General features: G+C 34.6%; 1 protein-coding gene across 1 annotated transcript; it reads right to left on the bottom strand.

Annotated features, from left to right (window-relative positions):
• Positions 1-19,915: 19,915 nt before the first annotated feature.
• LOC137935348 (uncharacterized mitochondrial protein AtMg00860-like) lies at positions 19,916-21,094 on the bottom strand. The gene is made up of 2 exons (XM_068780012.1): positions 20,946-21,094; positions 19,916-20,354 (listed from the first exon to the last, which is right to left on the bottom strand). Exons 1-2 carry the CDS (start codon positions 21,092-21,094, stop codon positions 19,916-19,918), a joined length of 588 nt encoding a protein of 195 aa, XP_068636113.1.
• Between the last annotated feature and the right edge of the window lie 202 nt (positions 21,095-21,296).

Genomic DNA, 21,296 nt, shown 5'->3' with positions numbered 1-21,296 from the left:
TCATACCAACTTTGTAGAGAAAGTAGAGAGTTTAATTTGGATGCCAATAGTAATCTCCACTTGACATTTCGACGAGAATTTTGATCTCACTCTCATGTATGACAAATTTGAGTTATAATAGTTTAACAACCAGAATGTTCTGCTTGTTGTGACTCTTAAGCAAAAATGGTAAAGTACACACACTCCCACAATCCAACCTCTAGGATTTATTTTCTATGTTATTATTAAAAATTTATAAAAACTATATCAAATTATATATAAATTGTATCAATAATGATCACAAATTATAATGTTTGGATGTACAAAGAAGTCAGTCGACTAAATGTCTTTACCATTTACAGTACGATAACACAAAAAAAAATTATGAGTAATTTAAGGTCTTTTATCTAGAGACCCTCTAATTCGATTCCCACTAAACAAATTCATACCAACTTTCAAGATAAAGTAAAACTAGTTCAATTTTCATGCCATTAGTACCTTTCACTTGACATTTAAAGGAGAATTTTGATCTCACACTCGTGTATGATAAGTTTGTGTTGCAATAGAGTAACTACAGGAATGATCTTCTTGTTTTCTCTCTTAAGCAAAAATGGTAAAGTATCAACACTCTCACTTTCCAACCTCTAGGATTTCTTTTCTATGTTATTATTATAATATTTATAAAAATTATATGAAATTATATATACATTGTACCAATAATGTTCACAAAATATAATGTTTGGATGTACAACAGAGTCAGTCTATGAAACGTCTTTACCATTTACAATAAGATAACACAAAAGGAAATTATAAGTCATTTAAGGCCTTTTATCGAATGACCCTCTAATTCGATCTCCACTTAACAAATTCCTACAAACTTTGTAGAGAAAGTAAACCTACGACTTGACATTTCAACGAGAATTTTGATCTCACACTCATGTATCACAAATGTGTGTTGCAATGGAGAAACAACAGGAATGATCTGCTTGTTGTGACTCTTAAGCAAAATTGGTAAAGTATCAACACTCCCACAATCCAACCTCTAGGATTTCTTTTCTACGTTTTTATTCTAATGTTTATCACAAATATATCAAATTATATATAAATTGTAGGAATGATGTTCACAAATTCTACTGTTGGATGTACAAAGAAGCCAATCCATGGAACGTCATTACCATTTACACAAAAGGAAATTATAAGTAATTTAAGGCCATTTACCTAGTGACCCTTTAATTCAATCTCCACTTAACAAATTCATACCAACTTTGTAAAGAAAGTAGAGCTAGTTCAATTTTGATGCCATTAGTAATCTCCACTTGAAATTTCGACGAAAATTTTGATCTCAAACTCATGTATTACAAATTTTAGTTACAATAGAGTAATAATCGAAATGATTTGCTTAATGTGACTCATAAGAAAAAATGGTTAAGTGTCAACACTCCCATGACCCGATCTCTAGGATTTCTTTTCTATATTATTATTATAATATTTAGAATAATTTTATCAAATTATATATAAATTGTAGCAATAATGTTCACAAATTATAATGTTTAGTACAATGGAGCCGGTCCATGAAACGTCGTCACCATGTACAATACGATAACACAAAAGGAAATTATAAGTAATTTAAAGTCCTTTATCGAGCGACCCTCAAATTTGCTCTCTTCTTAACAAATTCATACCAACTTTGAAGAGAAAGTAAAGCTACTTCAATTTTGATGCCATTAGTAACTTTCACTTGACATTTCGACGAGAATTTTGATCTCATACTCTTGTATGACAAATTTGTAATACAATAAAGTAACAACTGGAATGATCTGCTTGTTGTGACTCTTAAGCAAAAATGGTAAAGTATCAACACACACACAATCCGACCTCTAGGATTTCTTCTCTATGTTATTATTATAATATTTATAACGATTGTATCAAAATATATATAAATTGTAGAAATAATGTTCACAAATTATAATGTTTAGATGTACAAAGGAGCCAATCTATGAAACAGTGTTACCATTTACAATACCATAACATAAAAAGAGATTATAAATAATTTAAGGTCTTTTATCTAGTGACCTTCTAATTTGATCTCCACTTAACAAATTCATACCAACTTTGTAGAGAAAGTAAAGCTAGTTCAATTTTGATGCCATTAGTAATCTCCACTTGACATTTCGATGAGAATATTGGTCTCACACTCATGTACAACAAATTTTTGTTGTAATAGAATAACAACATGAATGACTTGCTTGTTGTGACTCTTAAGCAAAAATGGTAAAGTATCAACACTCCCACAATCCAACCTCTAGGATTTCATTTCTATATTATTATTATAATATTTATAACATCTATATAATATTATGTATAAATTATTGCAATAATGTTCATAAATTATAATTTCTTGGTCCATGAAACGTCGTTACCATTTATAGTACAATAACATAAAAAGAAATTATAAGTAAGTTAAGGTCTTTTATCTCGTGACCCCCTAATTCGATTGTTATGGTCCCGGATCTGACAAATAGATTCGTAGGGAGGAAGAAGAAAAAGGCAAAAATCAAGCCAAACGGAAGTTTGAAAACCCTAGGTTCGTTAAGGAGAACGCACACGCCTAAGCTTGTTGAGAAGAACTCAAAACCCTGTTCAACCTAAATCAATGCTTGACTTTCTCATTACTCTTTCCCCTTAAATAGGGTTCACCCTTACAAGGTTTAAGATAAAATATTACAAAAATACCCCTATAGATGAAATATTCCAAAAATGCCCCTTTGGCCTATTAATTCTTTAACTAAAATAAAATAAATTAAATTAAAGAAAAAAATTAAAATAATAATGTTATTGCGTGCATAACATTGATCCACTCTTAACAAATTCATACCAACTTTGAAGAGAATGTAAAGCTCGTTCAATTTTCATCCAATTAATAATCTCCACTTGACAATTCGAAGAGAATTTTGATCTCACACTCATGTAAGATAAATTTGTATATCAATAGAGTAACAGCAGGAATGATCTGCTTGTTGTGACTCTTAAATAAAAATGGTAAATTATACACACTCCCGCAATCCGACCTCTATGATATATTTTCTATGTTATTATTATAATGTTTATAACATATATATCAAATTATAAACAAATTGAAGCAATAATATTGACAAATTATAATGTGTGGATGTACAAAGGACTCGGTCCATGAAACGTCATAATCATTTATAGTACAATAACACAAAAGGAAATTATAAGTAGTATAAGGTCTTTTATCTAGTGACCCTCTAAGTCGATCTCCACTTAACAAATTCATACAAACTTTGTAGAGAAAGTAGGGCAAGTTCAATTTTGATGCAACTAGTAATCTCCAATTTACATTTCGACCAGAATTTTTATCGGACACTCATGTATGACAAATTTAAGTTGCAACAGATTAACAGTAGGAATGATCTGCTTGTTTTCACTCTTAAGCAAAAATGGTAAAGTATCTACACTCCCACAATCCGACCTCAAGGATTTCTTTTCTTCGTTATTATTATAATATTTATAACAATTATATCAAATTATATATAAATTGTAGCAATAATGTTCTCAAATTATAATGTTTGGATGTACAAAGGACTCAGTCCATGAAACGTCGTTACCATTTACAGTACGATAACACAAAGGAAAATTATAAGTAATTTAAGGTCTTTTATCTAGTCCCTCTAATTCGATCTCCACTTAAAAAATTCATACCAACTTTGTAGGGAAACTAGAGCTACATCAATTTTGATACTATTAGTAATCTCCACTTGACATTTTGACGAGAATTTTGATCTCACACCCATGTAAGACAAACTTGAGTAACAACCAGAATGATCTACTTGTTGTCACTCTTAAGAAAAAATGGTAAATTATACACACTCCTACAATCTGGCCTCTAAGATTTCTTTTCTATGTTATTAATATAATATTCAGAACAATTATATCAAATTATATATAAATTGTAGCAATAATGTTCACAAATTATAATGTTTGGATGTACAAAGAAGTCGGTCCATCAAATGGTGTTACCATTCACAGTAGGATAACACAAAAGGATATTATAAATAATTTAATGTCCTTTATCTGGAGTCCCTCTAATTCGATATCCACTTAACAAATTCATACCAACTTTGTAGAGAAATTAGAGCTAGTTCAATTTTAATGCCATTAGTAATCTCACACTCATGTATGACAAACTTGAGTTGAAATGGAGTAACGATTTGAATGATATGCTTGTTGTGACTCTTAAGCATAAATGGTAAAGTACCAACACTCCTCCAATCCGACCTCTAAGATTTCTTTTTTATGTTTTTATTATAATATTTATAACAATTATATAAAATTTTATATAAATTGTAGAAATAATGTAATCAAATTATAATGTTTGGATGTACAAAGGAGCCAGTCCATGAAACATCGTTACCATTTACAGTGCAATAACACAAAAGGAAATTATAAGTAATTTGAGGTCTTTTATCTAGTGACCCTCAAATTCAATCTCCACTTAACAAATTCATACCAACTTTGTAGAGAAAGTAGTGTCAGTTCAATTTTGATGCCATTAGTAATCTCCACTTGACATTTCGATGAGAATTTTGATCTCACTCTCATGTATGACAAATTTAAGCTGCAATAGAATAACAACAGAAATGATCTATTTGTGGTGACTCTTAAGCAAAAATGGTAAAGTATCTCCACTCCTACAATCTGACCACTAGGATTTCTTTTCTAGGTTATTTTATAATATTTAGAACAATTACATCAAATTATATATAAATTGTAGTAATACCCAAATAATAATGATTGGATGCACAAATGAGTCGGTCCATGAAACGTCGTTACCATTTACAATATGATAACATAAAAGGAAATTATAAGTAATTTAAGGTCTACTATCTAGTGACCCTCTAATTCGATCTCCACATAACAAATTCATACCAACCTTGTAGAGAAAGTAGAGCTAGATCAATTTTGATGTCATTAGTAATCTCCAGTTCACATTTCGACGAGAATTTTGATCTCACACTCATGTATGAAAAATTTGAGTTGCAATATAGTAATAGCAGGAATGATCTACTTGTCGTGACTATTAAGCAAAAATGGTAAAGTATCAACACTCCCACAATCCGACCACTAGGATTTATTTTCTATGTTATTATTATAATAGTTATAACAATTATATCAAATTTTATATAAATTTTAGCAATAATGTTCACAAATTATAATATTTAGATGTACAAAGGAGTCGGTCCATGAAACGTTCGTTACCATTTACAGTACGATAACTCAAAGGGAAATAATCTGTAATTTAAGGTCTTTTAATCTACTGACCCTCCAATTCAATCTCCACTTAACAAATTCATACCAACTTTGTAGAGAAAGTGGAGCTACTTCAATTTTGATGCCATTAGTAATCTCCACTTAACATTTTGATGAGAATTTTGATCTCACTCTCATGTATGATAAATTTGAGTTGCAATAGAGTAACAACAGGATGATCTACTTGCGGTAACTCTTAACAAAAAATGCTAAAGTATCTACACTCTCACAATCCGACCTCTAGGATTTCTTTTCTATGTTATTTTTATAGTATTTAGTATAATTATATCAAATTATATATAAATTGTACCAATAATGTTCCCTAATTATAATGTTTGGATGCAAAAGTAAGTCAGTCCATGAAACGTCGTTCCCATTTATAATACGATAACACAAAAGAAAATTATAAGTAATTTAAGGTCTATTATCTATTGACCCTATAATTCAATCTCCATTTAACAAATTATACCAACCTTGTAGAGAAAGTAGAGCTAGTTCAATTTTGATGCCATTAGTAATCTCCACTTGACATCTCGACAACAATTTTGATCTCACACTCATGTATGAGAAATTTGAGTTGCAATAGAGTAATAGCAGGAATGATCTGCTTGTTGTGACTCTTAAGCAAAAATTATAACGTATCAACACTCGAACAATCCGACCTCTAGGATTTCTTTTCTATGCTATTATTCTAATATTTATAACAATTATATCAAATTATTTATAAATTGTAGCAATAATGTTCACAAATTATAATGTTTAGATGTACAAAGGAGCCAGTCCATGAAACATTGTTGCCATTTACAATACCATAACATCAAAGGAGCTTATAAGTAATTTAAGGTCTTTTATCCAGTGACCTTCTAATTTGATTTCCACTTAACAAATTCATACCAACTTTGTAGAGAAAGTAAAGCTAGTTCAATTTTGATGCCATTAGTAATCTCCACTTGACATTTCGATGAAAATTTTGATCTCACACTCATGTACAACAAATTTCTGTTGTAATAGAATTACAACATGAATGATTTGTTCGTTGTGACTCTTAAGAAAAAATGGTAAAGTATCAAGACTCTCACAATCCGACCTCTAGAATTTCTTTTCTATGTTATTATTAAAATAATTATAATAATTATATCAAATTATATATAAATTTTAGCAGTAACGTTCGCAAATTATAATGTTTGGATGTACTAAGGAGCCATTCCTTGAATCGTCGTTACTATTTATAGTACAATAACACAAAAGAAAATTATAAGTAATTTAAGGTCTTTCATCTAGTCACCCTCTAATTTGACCACCACTTAACAAATTCATTCCAACTTTGTAGAGAAAGTAAACATACCACTTAACATTTCGACGAGAATTTTGATCTCTCACCCATGTATGACAATATTGTGTTGCATTAGAGTAACAACAAGAATGATCTACTTGTTGTAACTCTTAAGCAAAAATTGTAACATATCAACACTCTCACAATACGACCTCTAGGATTTCTTTTCTATGTTATTATTATTATATTTATAACAAATATATCAAATTATATATAAATTATAGCAATAATGCTCAAAAATTATAATGTTTTGTTGTACAAAGGAGTTGGTCCACAAAACATTGTTACCATTTAAAATATGATAAAACAAATGGAAATTATAAGTAATTTAAGGTCTTTTATATAGTGACCCTCTAATTTGATCTCCATTTAACAAATTCATACCAACTTTTTAGAGAAAGTAGAGCTTGGTCAACTTTGATGCCATTAGTAATCTCCACTTGACATTTCGATGAGAATTTTGATCTCACACTCATGTATGAAAAATTTGAGTTGCTATAGAGTAATAGCAGGGTTGATCTACTTTTTGTGACTCTTAAGCAAAAATGGTAAAGTATCAAGACTCCAAAAATCTGACCTCTAGGACTTTTCTACGTTATTATTATAATATTTATAAAAATTACATCAAATTACATATATATATATATATATATATATATATATATATATATATATATATATATATATTGTAGCAATAATGTGCACAAATTATAATGTTTGGATGAATAAAGGAGTTGGTCCATGAAAAGTCATTACCATTTACAGTACGATAAAACAAAAGGAAATTATAATTAATTTATTGCCTTTTATCTAGTGACCCTCAAATTCGATCTCCACTTAAACAATTCATACCAACATTCAAGTGAAAGTAAAGCTCGTTCAATTTTTATGCCATTAGTACCTGTCACTTGACATTTCGACGAGAATTTTGATCTCACACTCGTGTATGACAAATTTGTGTTACAATAGAGTAACTGCAAGAATGATCTTCTTGTTGTGTCTCTTAAGCAAAAAATGGTAAAGTATCAACATTCCCACAATCGGAGCTCTAGGATTTCTTTTCTATGTTATTATTATAATGTTTATAATAATTATATTAAATTATATATAAATTATAGCAATAATGTTCACAAAATATAATGCTTGGATGAACAAAGGAGCTGGTCTATGAAACATCGTTACCATTTATAGTACGACAACCCAAAAGGAAATTATAAGTAATTTAAGGCCTTTTATCAAGTGACCCTTGTAAGAAGATAGGCCCAAGCCCACACGACCAAGGAAGGCCCACAACATGGGCCCAAGTACATCAGAAGTAGGACCCACAATGATTAACATGAGCTGGCATCCATATCACATAAGTTGGAAGTTCAAGAAGGACTCACAAGGGTATCTTAATCTTATGGTCATGTCCTAGAAGAGTTCTAGTTTGATTTATGTTTTTCTTTTCTCTATATTGAGTTATTTAATTATGCTAGGACTTATCTTTAAGAGTTAGAGTTTGCGTGTAATTAGGACAAAGGTAGTTTTATTGTAATTGGACTCTACTACCTTCCTCTATTATAAACGGAGGTTCATGTACACTGATTACAACAAGTCAAGGAAATATTTATCTTTTTCATAAATACAACATGGTATCAGAACAGGTTCTGTGAGTTGACTTGGCTAACCCAAAGAGATAATGAGATCCTTTTCTCTAAACCCTAAACCCTAAGTCTATGTTCGTAGTTATTTTTTTCAGTCCTTACACCAGTAGTTTTCTTTGCATTTTTGTACCTCTATACTGAGATTTTCATATTACAAATTATATACTGACGGAAATATTTTTGAGTCTACTTTCTAATGAAAAATGAATTTTTACTATCAGAGTTTTCTACAAGGAGATATCAATATTTGAATGAGTGAAGGTTAGATTATTAAAAGGTTCGAGCAGCAGCACAAAGCTTCTGTTTCCAAGGTATTTTATGCTATCAAGAACTAGACTTTATATGGAGAAATATATATATATATATATATATATATATAAAATATTTGTAAGTATATTCTTTTACCTATTCAACCAATTTTTTATCTGAGTTATCTACAAAAAGAAATCGATATTGGAAGCAGCAAAGGTCATATTGAAAAAGAGGTTCGAGCATCAACAGAAAGCTTCAACTTCTGAGGTATTTTATGCTATCAAGAAATAGACTTTATATGGAGAATTATGTATCAAAAGAAAGATATGTAGGTCTATTATCTTACCTATTTAACCAATTCTCTGTATGATTTTTCTTTAAGGAGATATATGGGACTTGGTTCCATTATGTAATTTTTTATTGTATGAACAATGTTATTTTAGTGAGATTTTTAATTATTGTGATGTTTTTCTCATTTTTGTGTGGACTTTAAGTTTGAGAAAATCATCTATGTTGGACCAAGAATAAACATAGGGTTTTTTCATAAATTATAAGAAATGAATACATTGTAATACATGGAAGGTAATACTCGTTATTAGATGACTTATCACCATGATTCATGTATTTATGACTTAAATTCAGATTATCGATGAGATTCAGATTACACTAGAAGTGTGGACCAAGTGGGAGAATGTTAACTATAGAGGTTGGTCCAACTTCCTTTTAGTTTCGGAAGCAATGGGCCAACGTCTTTTATGGAGAATGTGGTGCCGTTTCAGAATATCACGTTCCCACGTCCATGGAGGTTTAAGACCAACGTCCTCCCATTGGCAGTTACAGAAGCCGATAAGCTTGAAGGGAGCTTGGCTTATAAATAGAGGTTTGGTCCCCAATCTCGTTCACTCGAAAAACCTTCATCTTACACCATCATAGAGAGTGATTAGAGAGTGGAAAAGCCGGATGCAAAGAACTTCGATGAAGTTTACGGAATTTGATCAAATCGATAGAGGTAAGAATTTTGGACTTTTGTTTAATTATTATTCAATGAATTTCATACTATTATTTAGAAATTAATGATAGGCTAACAGTTGTTATCAGAGCAGACCTCTGATCCTTCACATCGGTTCCATTTGAGCCTTAATTTAAATGCTCTATTTTTGCTCTCTGTTTACATAAATTTTACGATCTCTGCATGCGGGAGCATGGGCTCTCCCATCGGCGACGAACAGCATCAAAAGTCGACGCCTATGCCTGCGATCATTCTGAACGGTTTTTCGGCGTCAACATTTAACAAAATAGTGCCGCCGACTACTTGTCGTAAGCTCTCTATGAGCTCACCACGGTGGCAGTCCGCGGCTCGCTCTGGCGTTGCGATTACATGACGGAGCTGGCGCCGACGACATTTCTGACAGGTTTGTCGACGTCGACAACGTTTAGGAACACTGACGGAACGTCGGCGACAAATTTTTTTGCGTGCAACTGGAGGTTGAAGACGACCTCTCACGCAAAAAAAATAAAATTAAAATTATAAGGTTTATTTGTAAATAAGTGCTGAGTCAACTCGTCGTTCCAACTCGGCAACTGAGTCACAAGCCAGGGTGACTCGGTGTAAATAAATAAATTAAAAAAGGGGTTCGGGTTGAGTTGGCTCACCGTTCCAAATCGTTGAGGAGAATCGTCGGAGAGGACCGAGTCGACTCAGTTCTCAAAACTAAATTTTTTGCGCCAGCATGATTCGAACCCGTCCTCAACCTCTAAATTTGGCACCAATGACCAAATGGTCACTGACCACCGTATGTCTTATTTTTTTTTTAATTTAGACATATTATTTCAGTAATGCGTTTTTGTTTTTTATGCATTTTTGGATATAGTTAAATGCATGAAATTAAATTTATGCATAATATTATAGTTTTAAAATTATGCATATATATGAGAATATTTGTGCATCATGCTTACTTGTTAGTGTTGGTTAAGTTTATGCAATTTATATATTCTCATGAAAAATTTTGCCTTATGCGATTTAATGTCTAGTGATCCATATAATGTTTTAGTAATTAGAGAGTAGCCACAACATCTTTAATTTTATAAAAAATTATATATATTATGATTAGGATCACATAAAGTATATTTTAGCCATTAATTGTAACTAATTTGACTTAATATAATAAATTTTATCCCATATGAATTTTTATTAGATTTGAGTTTATTAGTTAGGATAAAATATCAAATTATTCTTAATTTACCCATAGGAATTATGATTTCATAAATAATTTGATATTTTTATCATAAAGTTTAATCCTAAAGAATAATGAATCTACTGGAATTAAAAATTTGAGCCCACAAGCATTTTTTTATGTCAATAGATTCAAATTTTAAGCATGATTTACATTGGTAAAACATGATATTGATTCAAGCCTCAGTTTTAACATAAGCATGTCATTTGTAATTTTATGCAGTTCTACAACCTGTCAATTTCTCTGATATTCGTTGTGAAATCCTTGATCTTAAGGGAGATAACTATAAGGTATGGAGGGAGAGAACTCTTCTTCATTTAGGGTGGATGAATATTGACTATGCTATTAGGAAAGACGAACCACCAATAATAACTAATACCAGCACTATAGCTGAAATCGAGCTTTATGAACGATGGGAGCGATCTAATCTCCTCAGCATGATGTTCATTAAGACGAGATTTTTTGTTGGTATTCGTTGTTCCGTCGACCAGCATGAAAAAGTCAAAGATTTGCTAAAAGCCATTGATGAGCAATTTGTCACTTCAGAAAAGGCTGTAGCAAGCACCCTAATTATGAAACTCTCATCCCTCCAGCTCACCAGTATACGAGGTGTGTGCGAGCACATCATGCAAATGAGGGATATTGCGGCACAATTGAAGAAACTTGAGGTTGATATGTCAGAATCTTTCCTAGTGCACTACATCCTTAATACCCTTCCGCACCAATATGGACCCTTCAATATATCCTACAACACACATAAGGGTAAATGGTCAATTAATGAAATTTTGAAAATGTGTGTTCAAGAAGAAGGGAGACTGGTGATGGAACAAGGAGAAAGTGCCATGCTGGCAATGCATGGAAAGGGAAAACAACAAGCCAAACTGAAAGGGAAGGGAAAAATAAGCCCCCCCCCCCCCATCCGCCCAAGATTGAATTAAGAAGGATTCCAAGTGTTTCAAAAATGGCTTCCTGACAAAGGTAAACCAACCTCATTTGTATGTTATGAATCTAATATGGTTAATGTTAATATTAACACATAGTGGATTGATTCTGGATCAACAATCCATATCTCAAATTCCTTTTGCAAAACCTAAGGAAACCAATGGGAAGTGAGCATAACATCTTCAGAAGACAAGATGAGCTCACATGTGGAAGCCATAGGAACTTTCTATTTAAATTTAAGTAGTGGGTTTGTTTTAAAATTAGATAAGACATTTTATGTTCCAAGTTTTAAAAGGAACTTGATTTCAGTTTCAAGACTTGTACCTTATGGTTATTCCTTTACTTTTTCACACTCATATTTCAGTTTATTTTATATGTCTGATAGTGTTGGGAATAGTATTTTGTCTGATGGTCTTTATTGCATAAATTTACAAAACAATGCTACTTATGATTCAATGCATGTTTATACTAGTACTAAAAGAGGTGTTATTAATGAGGATTCCCCTACATTGTGGCACCGGAGATTAGGTCATATCTCCATGGAAAGGATTAAGAGATTAGTAAATGGAGGGGTACTTAATACTCTGGATTTTATACCTTTCGAGACTTGTGTAGACTACATTAGGGGAAAGCAGACTAACAAGTCAAAGAAAGGTGCCCAAAGGAGTTCAGCCATATTAGAGATCATACATACTGATATATGTAGTCCAGACATGGACTCACATGGTCAAAAATATTTCATCTCTTTTATAGATGATTACTCACGATATATGTATCTCTACATGCTTTCTCACAAGCATGAAGCATTAGATGCCTTTAAGATCTTTAAGGCCGAAGTAGAGACACAATGTGGTAAGAAAATTAAGATCGTGAGATCCGATAGAGGTAGAGAATACTATGGTAGATACATAGACAATGGACAAGCACCTGGGCCATTTGCAAAGTTTCATCAAGAACATGGGATTGTTGCCCAATATACCATGTCTAGTTCTCCAGACCAAAATTGTGTAGCAAAAAGAAGAAACCGAATATTATTAGACATGGTGCGGAGTATGTATAGTAGCTCCAATCCTCCTAAATCCTTGTGGGCTGAAGCACTTAAGACGGCAGTGTATATATTAAACCAAGTTCCAACCAAGGCTGTTCCTAAACCGTCATTTGAATTATGGAAAGGATGGAAACCGAGTTTACACAACATATGAGTGTTTGGGGATGCCCGTCTGAAGTGAGAATGTATAATCCACAAGAGAAGAAGTTGGACCCAACGACCATTAGTGGGTATTTCATTGGATATGTTGATAGGTTCAAAGGTTACAACTTTTATTGTCCATCATACAACACTAGGATTGTGGAATCAAGAAATGCAAAGTTTCTTGAAAATGACTTGATTAGTGGTAGTAATCCAACTCAGAACATAGTTTCTGAGAAGGATCATTCAAAATTTCATGCTTCTACCTCAAGTGAAAGATTATAGTTCATAACACCCCTCCAGTACAAACTGGTGTTGAACAACCACTCATTGAAGTTCCACAAAATGTTGCCGACATTCCAGTGGATCAGGTAGTTCAAGAGTTGCCAAACACTTTTGAACAACTAGTTGAACCACATACTTCTCAGGAAAATAATGGTTCAACATTAAGAAGATCTACTAGACTCGGGAGATCAGCAATTCTTGATGATTATATTGTGTATCTGCAAGAATCTGACATTGGAACTGCAAATGATCCCAAGTAATTTTCAGAAGCCATGAGTTGCAAAGAATCAGAATTATGGTACAATGCCTTGAAGGAAGATATGAATTCTATGAAGAGTAACGGAGTCTGGGATCTTGTTGAGTTGCCTAGTGGATTTAAATCCATTCGATGTAAATGGGTTTTTAAACAAAGAAAGACTCATTAGGCAACATTGAACGATACAAGGCAAGACTCGTTGCTAAGGGATTCACTCAGAAAGAAGGTATCGATTACAAGGAAACTTTTTCTCCTGTATCTAAGAAAGATTCCTTGCGCATTATTTTGGCACTAGTAGCCCATTTTGACTTAGAGTTACAACAAATGGATGTGAAAACGGCATTTCTCAATGGAGATCTAGAGGAGGAAGTTTACATGAAACAACCTGAAGGATTCCCCTCTAGTGATGGTGAGCAATTGCTTTGCAAGCTAAAAATTCAAGGATCATGTTGTGAATATGGGACTTGGTTCCATTATGTAATTTTTCATTGTATGAACAATGTTATTTTAGTGAAATTCTTAATTATTGTGATGTTTTTCTCATATTTATGTGCACTTTAATTTTGAGAAAATCATCTATGTTGGACCAAGAATAAACATAGGGTTTATTTATAAAGTATAAGAAATGAATACATTGTAATACATGGAAGGTAATACTCATTATCAAAGGACTTATCGCCATGATTCATGTATTTATGACTTAAATTCAGATTATCGATGGGATTCAGATTACACTAGAAGTGTGGAGCAAGTGGGAGAATGTTAACTCCAGAGGTTGGTCCAACTTCCTTTTAGTTTCAGAAGCAATGGGCCAACGTCTTTTATGGAGAACCTGGTGCCATTTCGGAATATCAGATTCCCACGTCCATGGAGGTTTAAGACCAACGCCCTCCCATCGGCAGTTACAGAAGCCGATAAGCTTGATGGGAGCTTGGCTTATAAATAGAGGTTTGGTCCCCAATCTCGTTCACTCGAAAAACCTTCAGCTTACACCATCACAGAGAGTAATCAGAGAGCGGAAGAGCCAGACGCAGAGAACACCGGTGAAGCTCAATGAATTTCGTACTGTTATTTAGAAATTCATGATAGGCTAACAAGATATTGATCTTGGAATAGTCAATGGCCATTCTAGAAAAAAAGGAGAAACAATACTTAGTTCGGCCAAATGACAGAGACTGAAATCTATCAGATTATCTATCTTCTGATAATTATATTTTATAAAGAGAAGTTATACTTAGATAAAATTTATTTAATTATAGTTTCATTAGGAGAAAATTTCATATCAATTTTATCTATATTTAATGATATATTCGCATTGAAAGAATCAAAGGTCAAGTAGGAATTCTGTTGTATTAAAAATCTGAATTTAAGAGCTTTATTTTGCGACATTATTTGAGTTACTATATCAGGAAAATATCTCACTTCTCCCATTTTTAAGGGCTTATTATTACATCTATGTTATTTGGGCTTATTGTTGCATCTATGATATTTGGTTCAAGTTGGGATTACTACCATTACCTCCCAGCTTGAGGGGGAGAAGTAGAAGAAGTACAAAGAAGAGGCATTTTATTCAATATGTTGTGGATAAGTTTTATGTGACCAAAATATTCAAGAAAGGGGGAGCACAAAAGATGAAGCTTATGCATCTAAGAAAAAATATTTTTATTGGATTATGATTATTTCATGGGCCCTTCTACAAGGTTAATTATTTTGGTTTGTGTTATATGTGTTGGAAGATGGTCGTGTTACATTACAGTTGTTGCTATTATGTCTTTTTGGATGAGACATTATTATTGAAGAAGAGATTGCCTCAGTACCATTTTTCATACCATAATTTATTTGACTCTCAAAAATATCACGGTTGGGACACCATGAGAGTCGGTGCCCGAATTGGGACACCATGATAAATTTAACTCTCAAAAATATCATGGTTGGGATACCATGAGAGTCAGTGTCCGAATTGAGACACCATTATAAATAAACACACTACCCCCTGTAAGGGCTTTTATTACTCCTACCACTTGAGAGTTGTTTTCCTATGGAAGGACACGATGGACACTTCAGAGTAATACCGATAGACACACGACCTATAGAAGACGAAGTGTGCTCTACATCCAGCATTCGGACTGGAGTATGAAGTAATGTCTTACCGGCTTGGAGTGAATTTTACTCTCACTTATATTATGCCAGCAGGGCCTCATGGAAGGGCGCAATAGCTCGAGGGGGAGTGTTGGAAGATGAAGACATATTGGAAGATGTGTCATTTTATACAAAAAGATTCTATACATCATTTGCAACAAGTTGGGAGTTCATGTTGTTCACTCACCCCCAGCTTGAGGGGGAGTGTTGAAAGATAGGCCCAAGCCCACATGATTAAGGAAGGCCCATATATCTAAGAGTATTATAAGATGGGTCACACAACCAAGGAAGACCCACAAGATGGGCCCAAGCACATAAGAAGTAGGACCTACAATGATTACCATGAGCTGGCATCCATATCACATATGTTGGAAGATCAAGAAGGACTCACAAAGGCATCTTCATCTTATGGTCACATCCTAGAAGAGTTCTAGTTTTATTTATGTTTTTCTTTTATCTATATTGAGTTATTCAATTATACTAAGACTTATCTTTTAAGTGTTAGAGTTTGGGTGTAATTGGGACAAAGGTAGTTTTATTGTAATTGGACTCTACTACCTTCCTCTATTATAAATAGAGGTTCATGTACACTGATTACAACAAGTCAAGGAAGTATTTCACTTTTCCATAAATTCAACAACCCTCTAATTCGATCTCCACTTAACAAATTCATACCAACTTTGTAGAGAAAGTCAATCTACCACTTGACATTTCAATGAGAATTTGATCTCACACTCATGTACGACAAATGTGTGTTGCAATAGAGTAACAGCTTAAGAAAAAATGGTAAAGTATCAACACACCCACAATCCGACCTCTAGGATTTCTTTTCTATGTTTTTATTCTAATATTTATCACAATTATATCAAAATATATGTAAATTGTTGGATTGATGTTCACAAATTATAATGGTTGAATGTACAATGGAGTCGGTCCATGAAACGTCATTACCATTTACAGTATGATAACACAAAAGGAAATTATAAGTAATTTAAAGTATTTTACCTAGTGACCTGTAATTCGATCTCCATTTAACAAATGCATACCAACTTTGTAAAGAAAGTAGAGCTAGTTCAATTTTGATGCCCTTAGTAATCTCACTTGATATTTCAACGACAACTTTGATCTTCTACTCATGTACAACAAATTTGAGTTATAATAGAGTAACAGCCGGAATGATCTGCTTGATGTGACTCTTAAGGGAAAATGGAAAAGTATCAACACTCCCACAATCTGACCTCTAGGATTTCTTTTTTATGTTATTACTATAATATTTAGAAAAATTTTATCAAATTATATATAAATTGTAGCAATAATGTTCACAAATTATAATGTTTAGATGTACAATGGAGCCGGTCCATGAAACGCCGTTACCATTTATAGTATGATAACACAAAAGAAAATTATAAGTAATTTAAGGTCCTTTATCTAGTGATCCTCAAATTCGATCTCTTCTTAACAAATACATACCAACTTAAGGGAAAGTAAAGTTACTTCAATTTTGATGCCATCCGTAACTTTCACTTGACATTTCAACGAGAATTTTGATCTCACACTCATGTATAACGATTTTTTATGCAATAGAGTAACAGTAGGAATGATCTACTTGTTGTGACTCTTAAGCAAAAATGGTAAAGTATCAACACCCACACAATCCGATCTCTATGATTTCTTCTCTATGTTATTATTATAATATTTATAACAATTGTATCAAAATATATAAAAATTGTAGCAATAATGTTCACAAATTATAATGTTTGGATGTACAAAGGATTTCGTCCATGAAACATTGTTACCATTTACATTACAATAACACAAAAGCAAATTATAAGTAATTTAAGGTCTTTTATCTAGTGACCCTCTATTTCGATCTGCACTTAACTAATTCATACCAACTTTAAAGAGAATTAAAGCTAGTTCAATTTTCATGTCATTAGTGATCTCCACTTGACATTTTGACGAAATTTTTTATCTCAAACTCATTTTTGACAAAATTGTGTTGCAATAGAGTAACAGGATGAACGATATGATTGTTGTGACTCTTAAACAAAAATGGTAAATTATACACACTCCCACTATTCGACCTCTAGGGTTTCTATTCTATGTTATTATTATAATATTTATAACAATAATATCAAATTATATATAAATTGTAGCAATAATGTTCTCAAATTATAATGTTTGGATGTACAAAGGAGACAGTCCATGAAACTGTTAGGATCTTCCCGGGTCATGGATCTCGTCACCCTTCTTCCCTCTCATCCCTCCAGATTGACTTTTGAAGCTGAAAGAGAACTCCTGTTCTTTGAACGTGTAATGGTGGAATCAGAATGGAATGGATTGAGCTTTGAAGGAAACTCGACCTGTACCTCTGAGGGAGAATCTGACCTGGCTAAAATTATTTTACTCAATACTTGCCTTCATTCAGCTTTTTCGTCCCAATAAATATGTTTGGGGACGAAAATACAACATAGACCCATGGTTCAATTGGTTCAAGCCAAATTACATCCAAACCAAACCAAACCAAATTTAACATACATGGAAAGGGAAATAATTTAATTCATATGCCTGTTGATAACTCGAGATGCTATGGAGTCCATAACATAACCCCCCCTCTTGGAGAAAGAGCTTGTCCTCAAGCTCGAAAGAGGGGTAGAGAGCCCTGAAAGCGGCTAAGGGCTTCCATGTAGTGTCACTGGGGTCATCATCAGCCCACTGCACTAGAACCTCCCAATCGCCCTGAATGAAGTGAGCCTGCAACACCTGCGTTGGAGTAGAAAGGACCCAACCTTCATGTAGCGGTGGCAGAGGGGTGTGTAGCAATGGGGAGTCTCCTTGGAAGGCCTTCAATTGGGAGACATGAAACACATTGTGGATCTTGGCTTTTGGTGGAAGCTGCAAACGGTAGGCAACTATGCCAATGCGGTCTAGCACCTGAAAGGGACCATAATCTTTCAGGGAGAGTTTGTGCATTTGGAGGCTGTCAGTGAAGTTGCCTATAATGTTGGAGACATAGCCACATATAATCCCCGGGAGAGAAGAACACTTCCTCGTGCTTCTTATCATATTATAGTTTCATAGCATGTTGGGCCTCCTAGAGATGAGTGTGCACCTCACTGAGCATGGCGTCCCTTTCTGCTAAAGCCTGGTCCAAGGTGGCGACCTTGGATGTACCTGGTTCATACAACAAAAGTCGAGGCGGATCTCTACCATATACTACCTTGAACGGAGTAATGCCGAGGGTGCTGTGGTATGATGTATTATAACAGATCTTTGCCAATGCTAGCCACTTAACCAACCTTTTAGGTGAGTCCCCCACTAAACAACGGAGATACATCTCAATCATCCTGTTAACTATCTTGGTCTGTCCATCAGTTTGTGAATGGTAGGCGAAAGATAACGCCAATTTCTTGCGTTGCAGCTTGAATAGTTCTTTCCAGAACATACTGGTAAAGATGGCATCCCTGTCACTGGTAATGGACATAGGCATCCCATGTAACCGGACAATGTTATCCATGAAGATCTGACCCACGTGAGCGGCTGTGTAGGGATGCGCCAAAGGGAGGAAATGGCCATACTTGGAGAAGCGGTCAACCTCAACAAATATTTCGGATTTAGCGGAAGAGGGGGGAAGGCCATCAATGAAGTCCATGGAAATATCTAACTATACCTGTGACTGTAGCTGAAGTGGTTGGAGCAACCCCACTGGACTTAATGATTCAGCTTTGTTTCATTGACAAATCTAACAAGCCGCCACATAATCTGTTACACTGCTTTTCATACCCTTCCAATAAAAATCTCTACTAAGGCGGAAATATGTTTTATGTCCACCCTCATGTGTAATGTCATGGAAAGAGGCTAAGATACTGGGAATAAGTGGCAAGGTGTGGTGCAGAAAAATTCTGTTCATGAACAAGATAAGACGATCCTAGATCGTCCAATGGATATTCGATATAATGCAATGAGTTCCGAATGCTGTTGTGTCTCCTCCCGTATAGAATCCAGCAAAAGAACTTTGGGCTGACTGATAGCATGTAAGTGTGGCTCTGGAACGTCCTGGAGAGACAAGGCATCGGCCCCCACATTCAAACTGCCAGGTTTATACTCAATTGTAAAGTCAAACCCCATCAGCTTACTCAACAAGTGCTGCTAAGGGGAGGTGGTGAGACACTGCTCAAGAAGATACTTCAGGCTGCAATGATCGGTTCGAATAAGAAATGAGCGCCCCCAGAGATAAGGCCGCCAATGTTGGATTGCTTTATCTAAACCGATTAATTCCCTTTCATAAGTCGCTAGTTTGTGATGGTGTTGGCCAAGCTGTCGGCTTAATTAAGCGATTGGGTGGCCTTGTTGTTGTAACACTACACCTATACCGCTGCCTGAAGCATCACATTCCACTACAAACAACTCATCAAAATCCGGGAGCTGCAAAATCGACGCTGAAGATAATGCTTCCTTCAACTGCTGAAAGGAATGATCCGTTGTCTCGGACCACGTGAAAGCATTTTTCTTGAGTAGATTGTGGAGCAGCGCTGTAATCTGGCCATAGCTGCGGATAAATTTTCTGTAATACCCAGCGAGGCCCAAAAATCCCCTTAACGTTGTGATGGAGGTGGGAGGAGGCCAGTCTGTGATGGCCTGAATCTTGCTCTGGTCAACCTTCACCGCAACTGCTGAAATAATGTGGCCCAAGTATGCCACCTCGGAGGTACCCATAGAACTTTTGGACTTGTTTAAAACCAAATGAAGGTGCTCTTCCCAGTGTTTTCTATACACCAATATATCATAAAAAAACCAAGAACATATTTTCACAAGAGAGAGCTAAATACCTCGATCATGAGGGCCTGGAATGTGGATGGCGCATTGGAGAGACCAAAGGGCATGACGAGGAACTCAAAATGACCATGGTGCATGCGGAACGTGGTCTTCTCCACATCTGAAGGATGAACTCGAATTTGATGATAACGTGACTTCAAGTCCAACATGGTAAATATAATGGTGCCATGTAACTCATCTAACAACTCGTCCACCACTGGAATGGGAAATTTGTCTTTAATTGGATGAGCATTGACCTGCCTATAGTCCACACAAAACCTCCACGACTTGTCATGTTTTTTTACCAGTAACACCGGGGATGAGAAAGGAGACCTGCTAGGCTGAATAATTTCCTGGACGAGCATATTTTGGCACTGGCACTCAACTTCATCCTTCTATAAGTGGGGGTAACGGTAAGGCCGAACCTCCACAGGTTCAGTCCCCATGTGCAATCTGATGCGGTGATCACAGTGGTGAATAGGCGGAAGAGCAGAAGATGCCAGAAATAAATCTTCAAAGTCTGTAAGTAATTGAGATTACTTACAAAGCTCGGTGCTCTGGACCTAAACTGCCAGAAGTGTGCAGGGCACAGTAGCATGTGTGCCATGCAAGGTTATCTGATGTTGGGCCTCTGTGAAGGTCATGGTCAGGGCCTGAAAATCCCATAAAATAGGCCCCAACATTTGGAGCCATTTAACTCTGAGTACCAAATCAAATCCTGCCAGAGGAATCACCAAGAAATCGGCAACAAAGGAGTGGCCCTCAATAGAAAAGGGGGTGGTTGTAGAGATACCCACATTGGCGATTTTGGCCCCATTGGCCGCTGAGACTGAGAGGCATGTGTTCTACTGGATTACTAACCCAAGTTATTCTGCAGCTAGCTAACTGATGAAAT

The sequence above is a fragment of the Aristolochia californica genome, unplaced genomic scaffold (assembly GCF_029961685.1).
Source record: "Aristolochia californica isolate CCGP_79_NKW_82.1479 unplaced genomic scaffold, dmAriCali1.0.hap1 SCAF_6, whole genome shotgun sequence".
In the NCBI taxonomy this organism is placed as follows: domain Eukaryota; kingdom Viridiplantae; phylum Streptophyta; class Magnoliopsida; order Piperales; family Aristolochiaceae; genus Aristolochia; species Aristolochia californica.
Note: the sequence above shows the minus strand (reverse complement) of the source record. Positions and strands in the feature narration are given on the sequence as shown.

Bases quoted from the DNA above. Each gene is read 5' to 3' on its own strand.
- LOC137935348 (XM_068780012.1), bottom strand. From the start codon at position 21,094: ATGGCTCCAAATGTTGGGGCCTATTTTATGGGATTTTCAGGCCCTGAC. The intron at 20,355-20,945 runs GTAAGTAATCTC...ATTGGTGTATAG, and splicing joins GGTCCAGAGCACCGAGCTTT to AAAACACTGGGAAGAGCACC.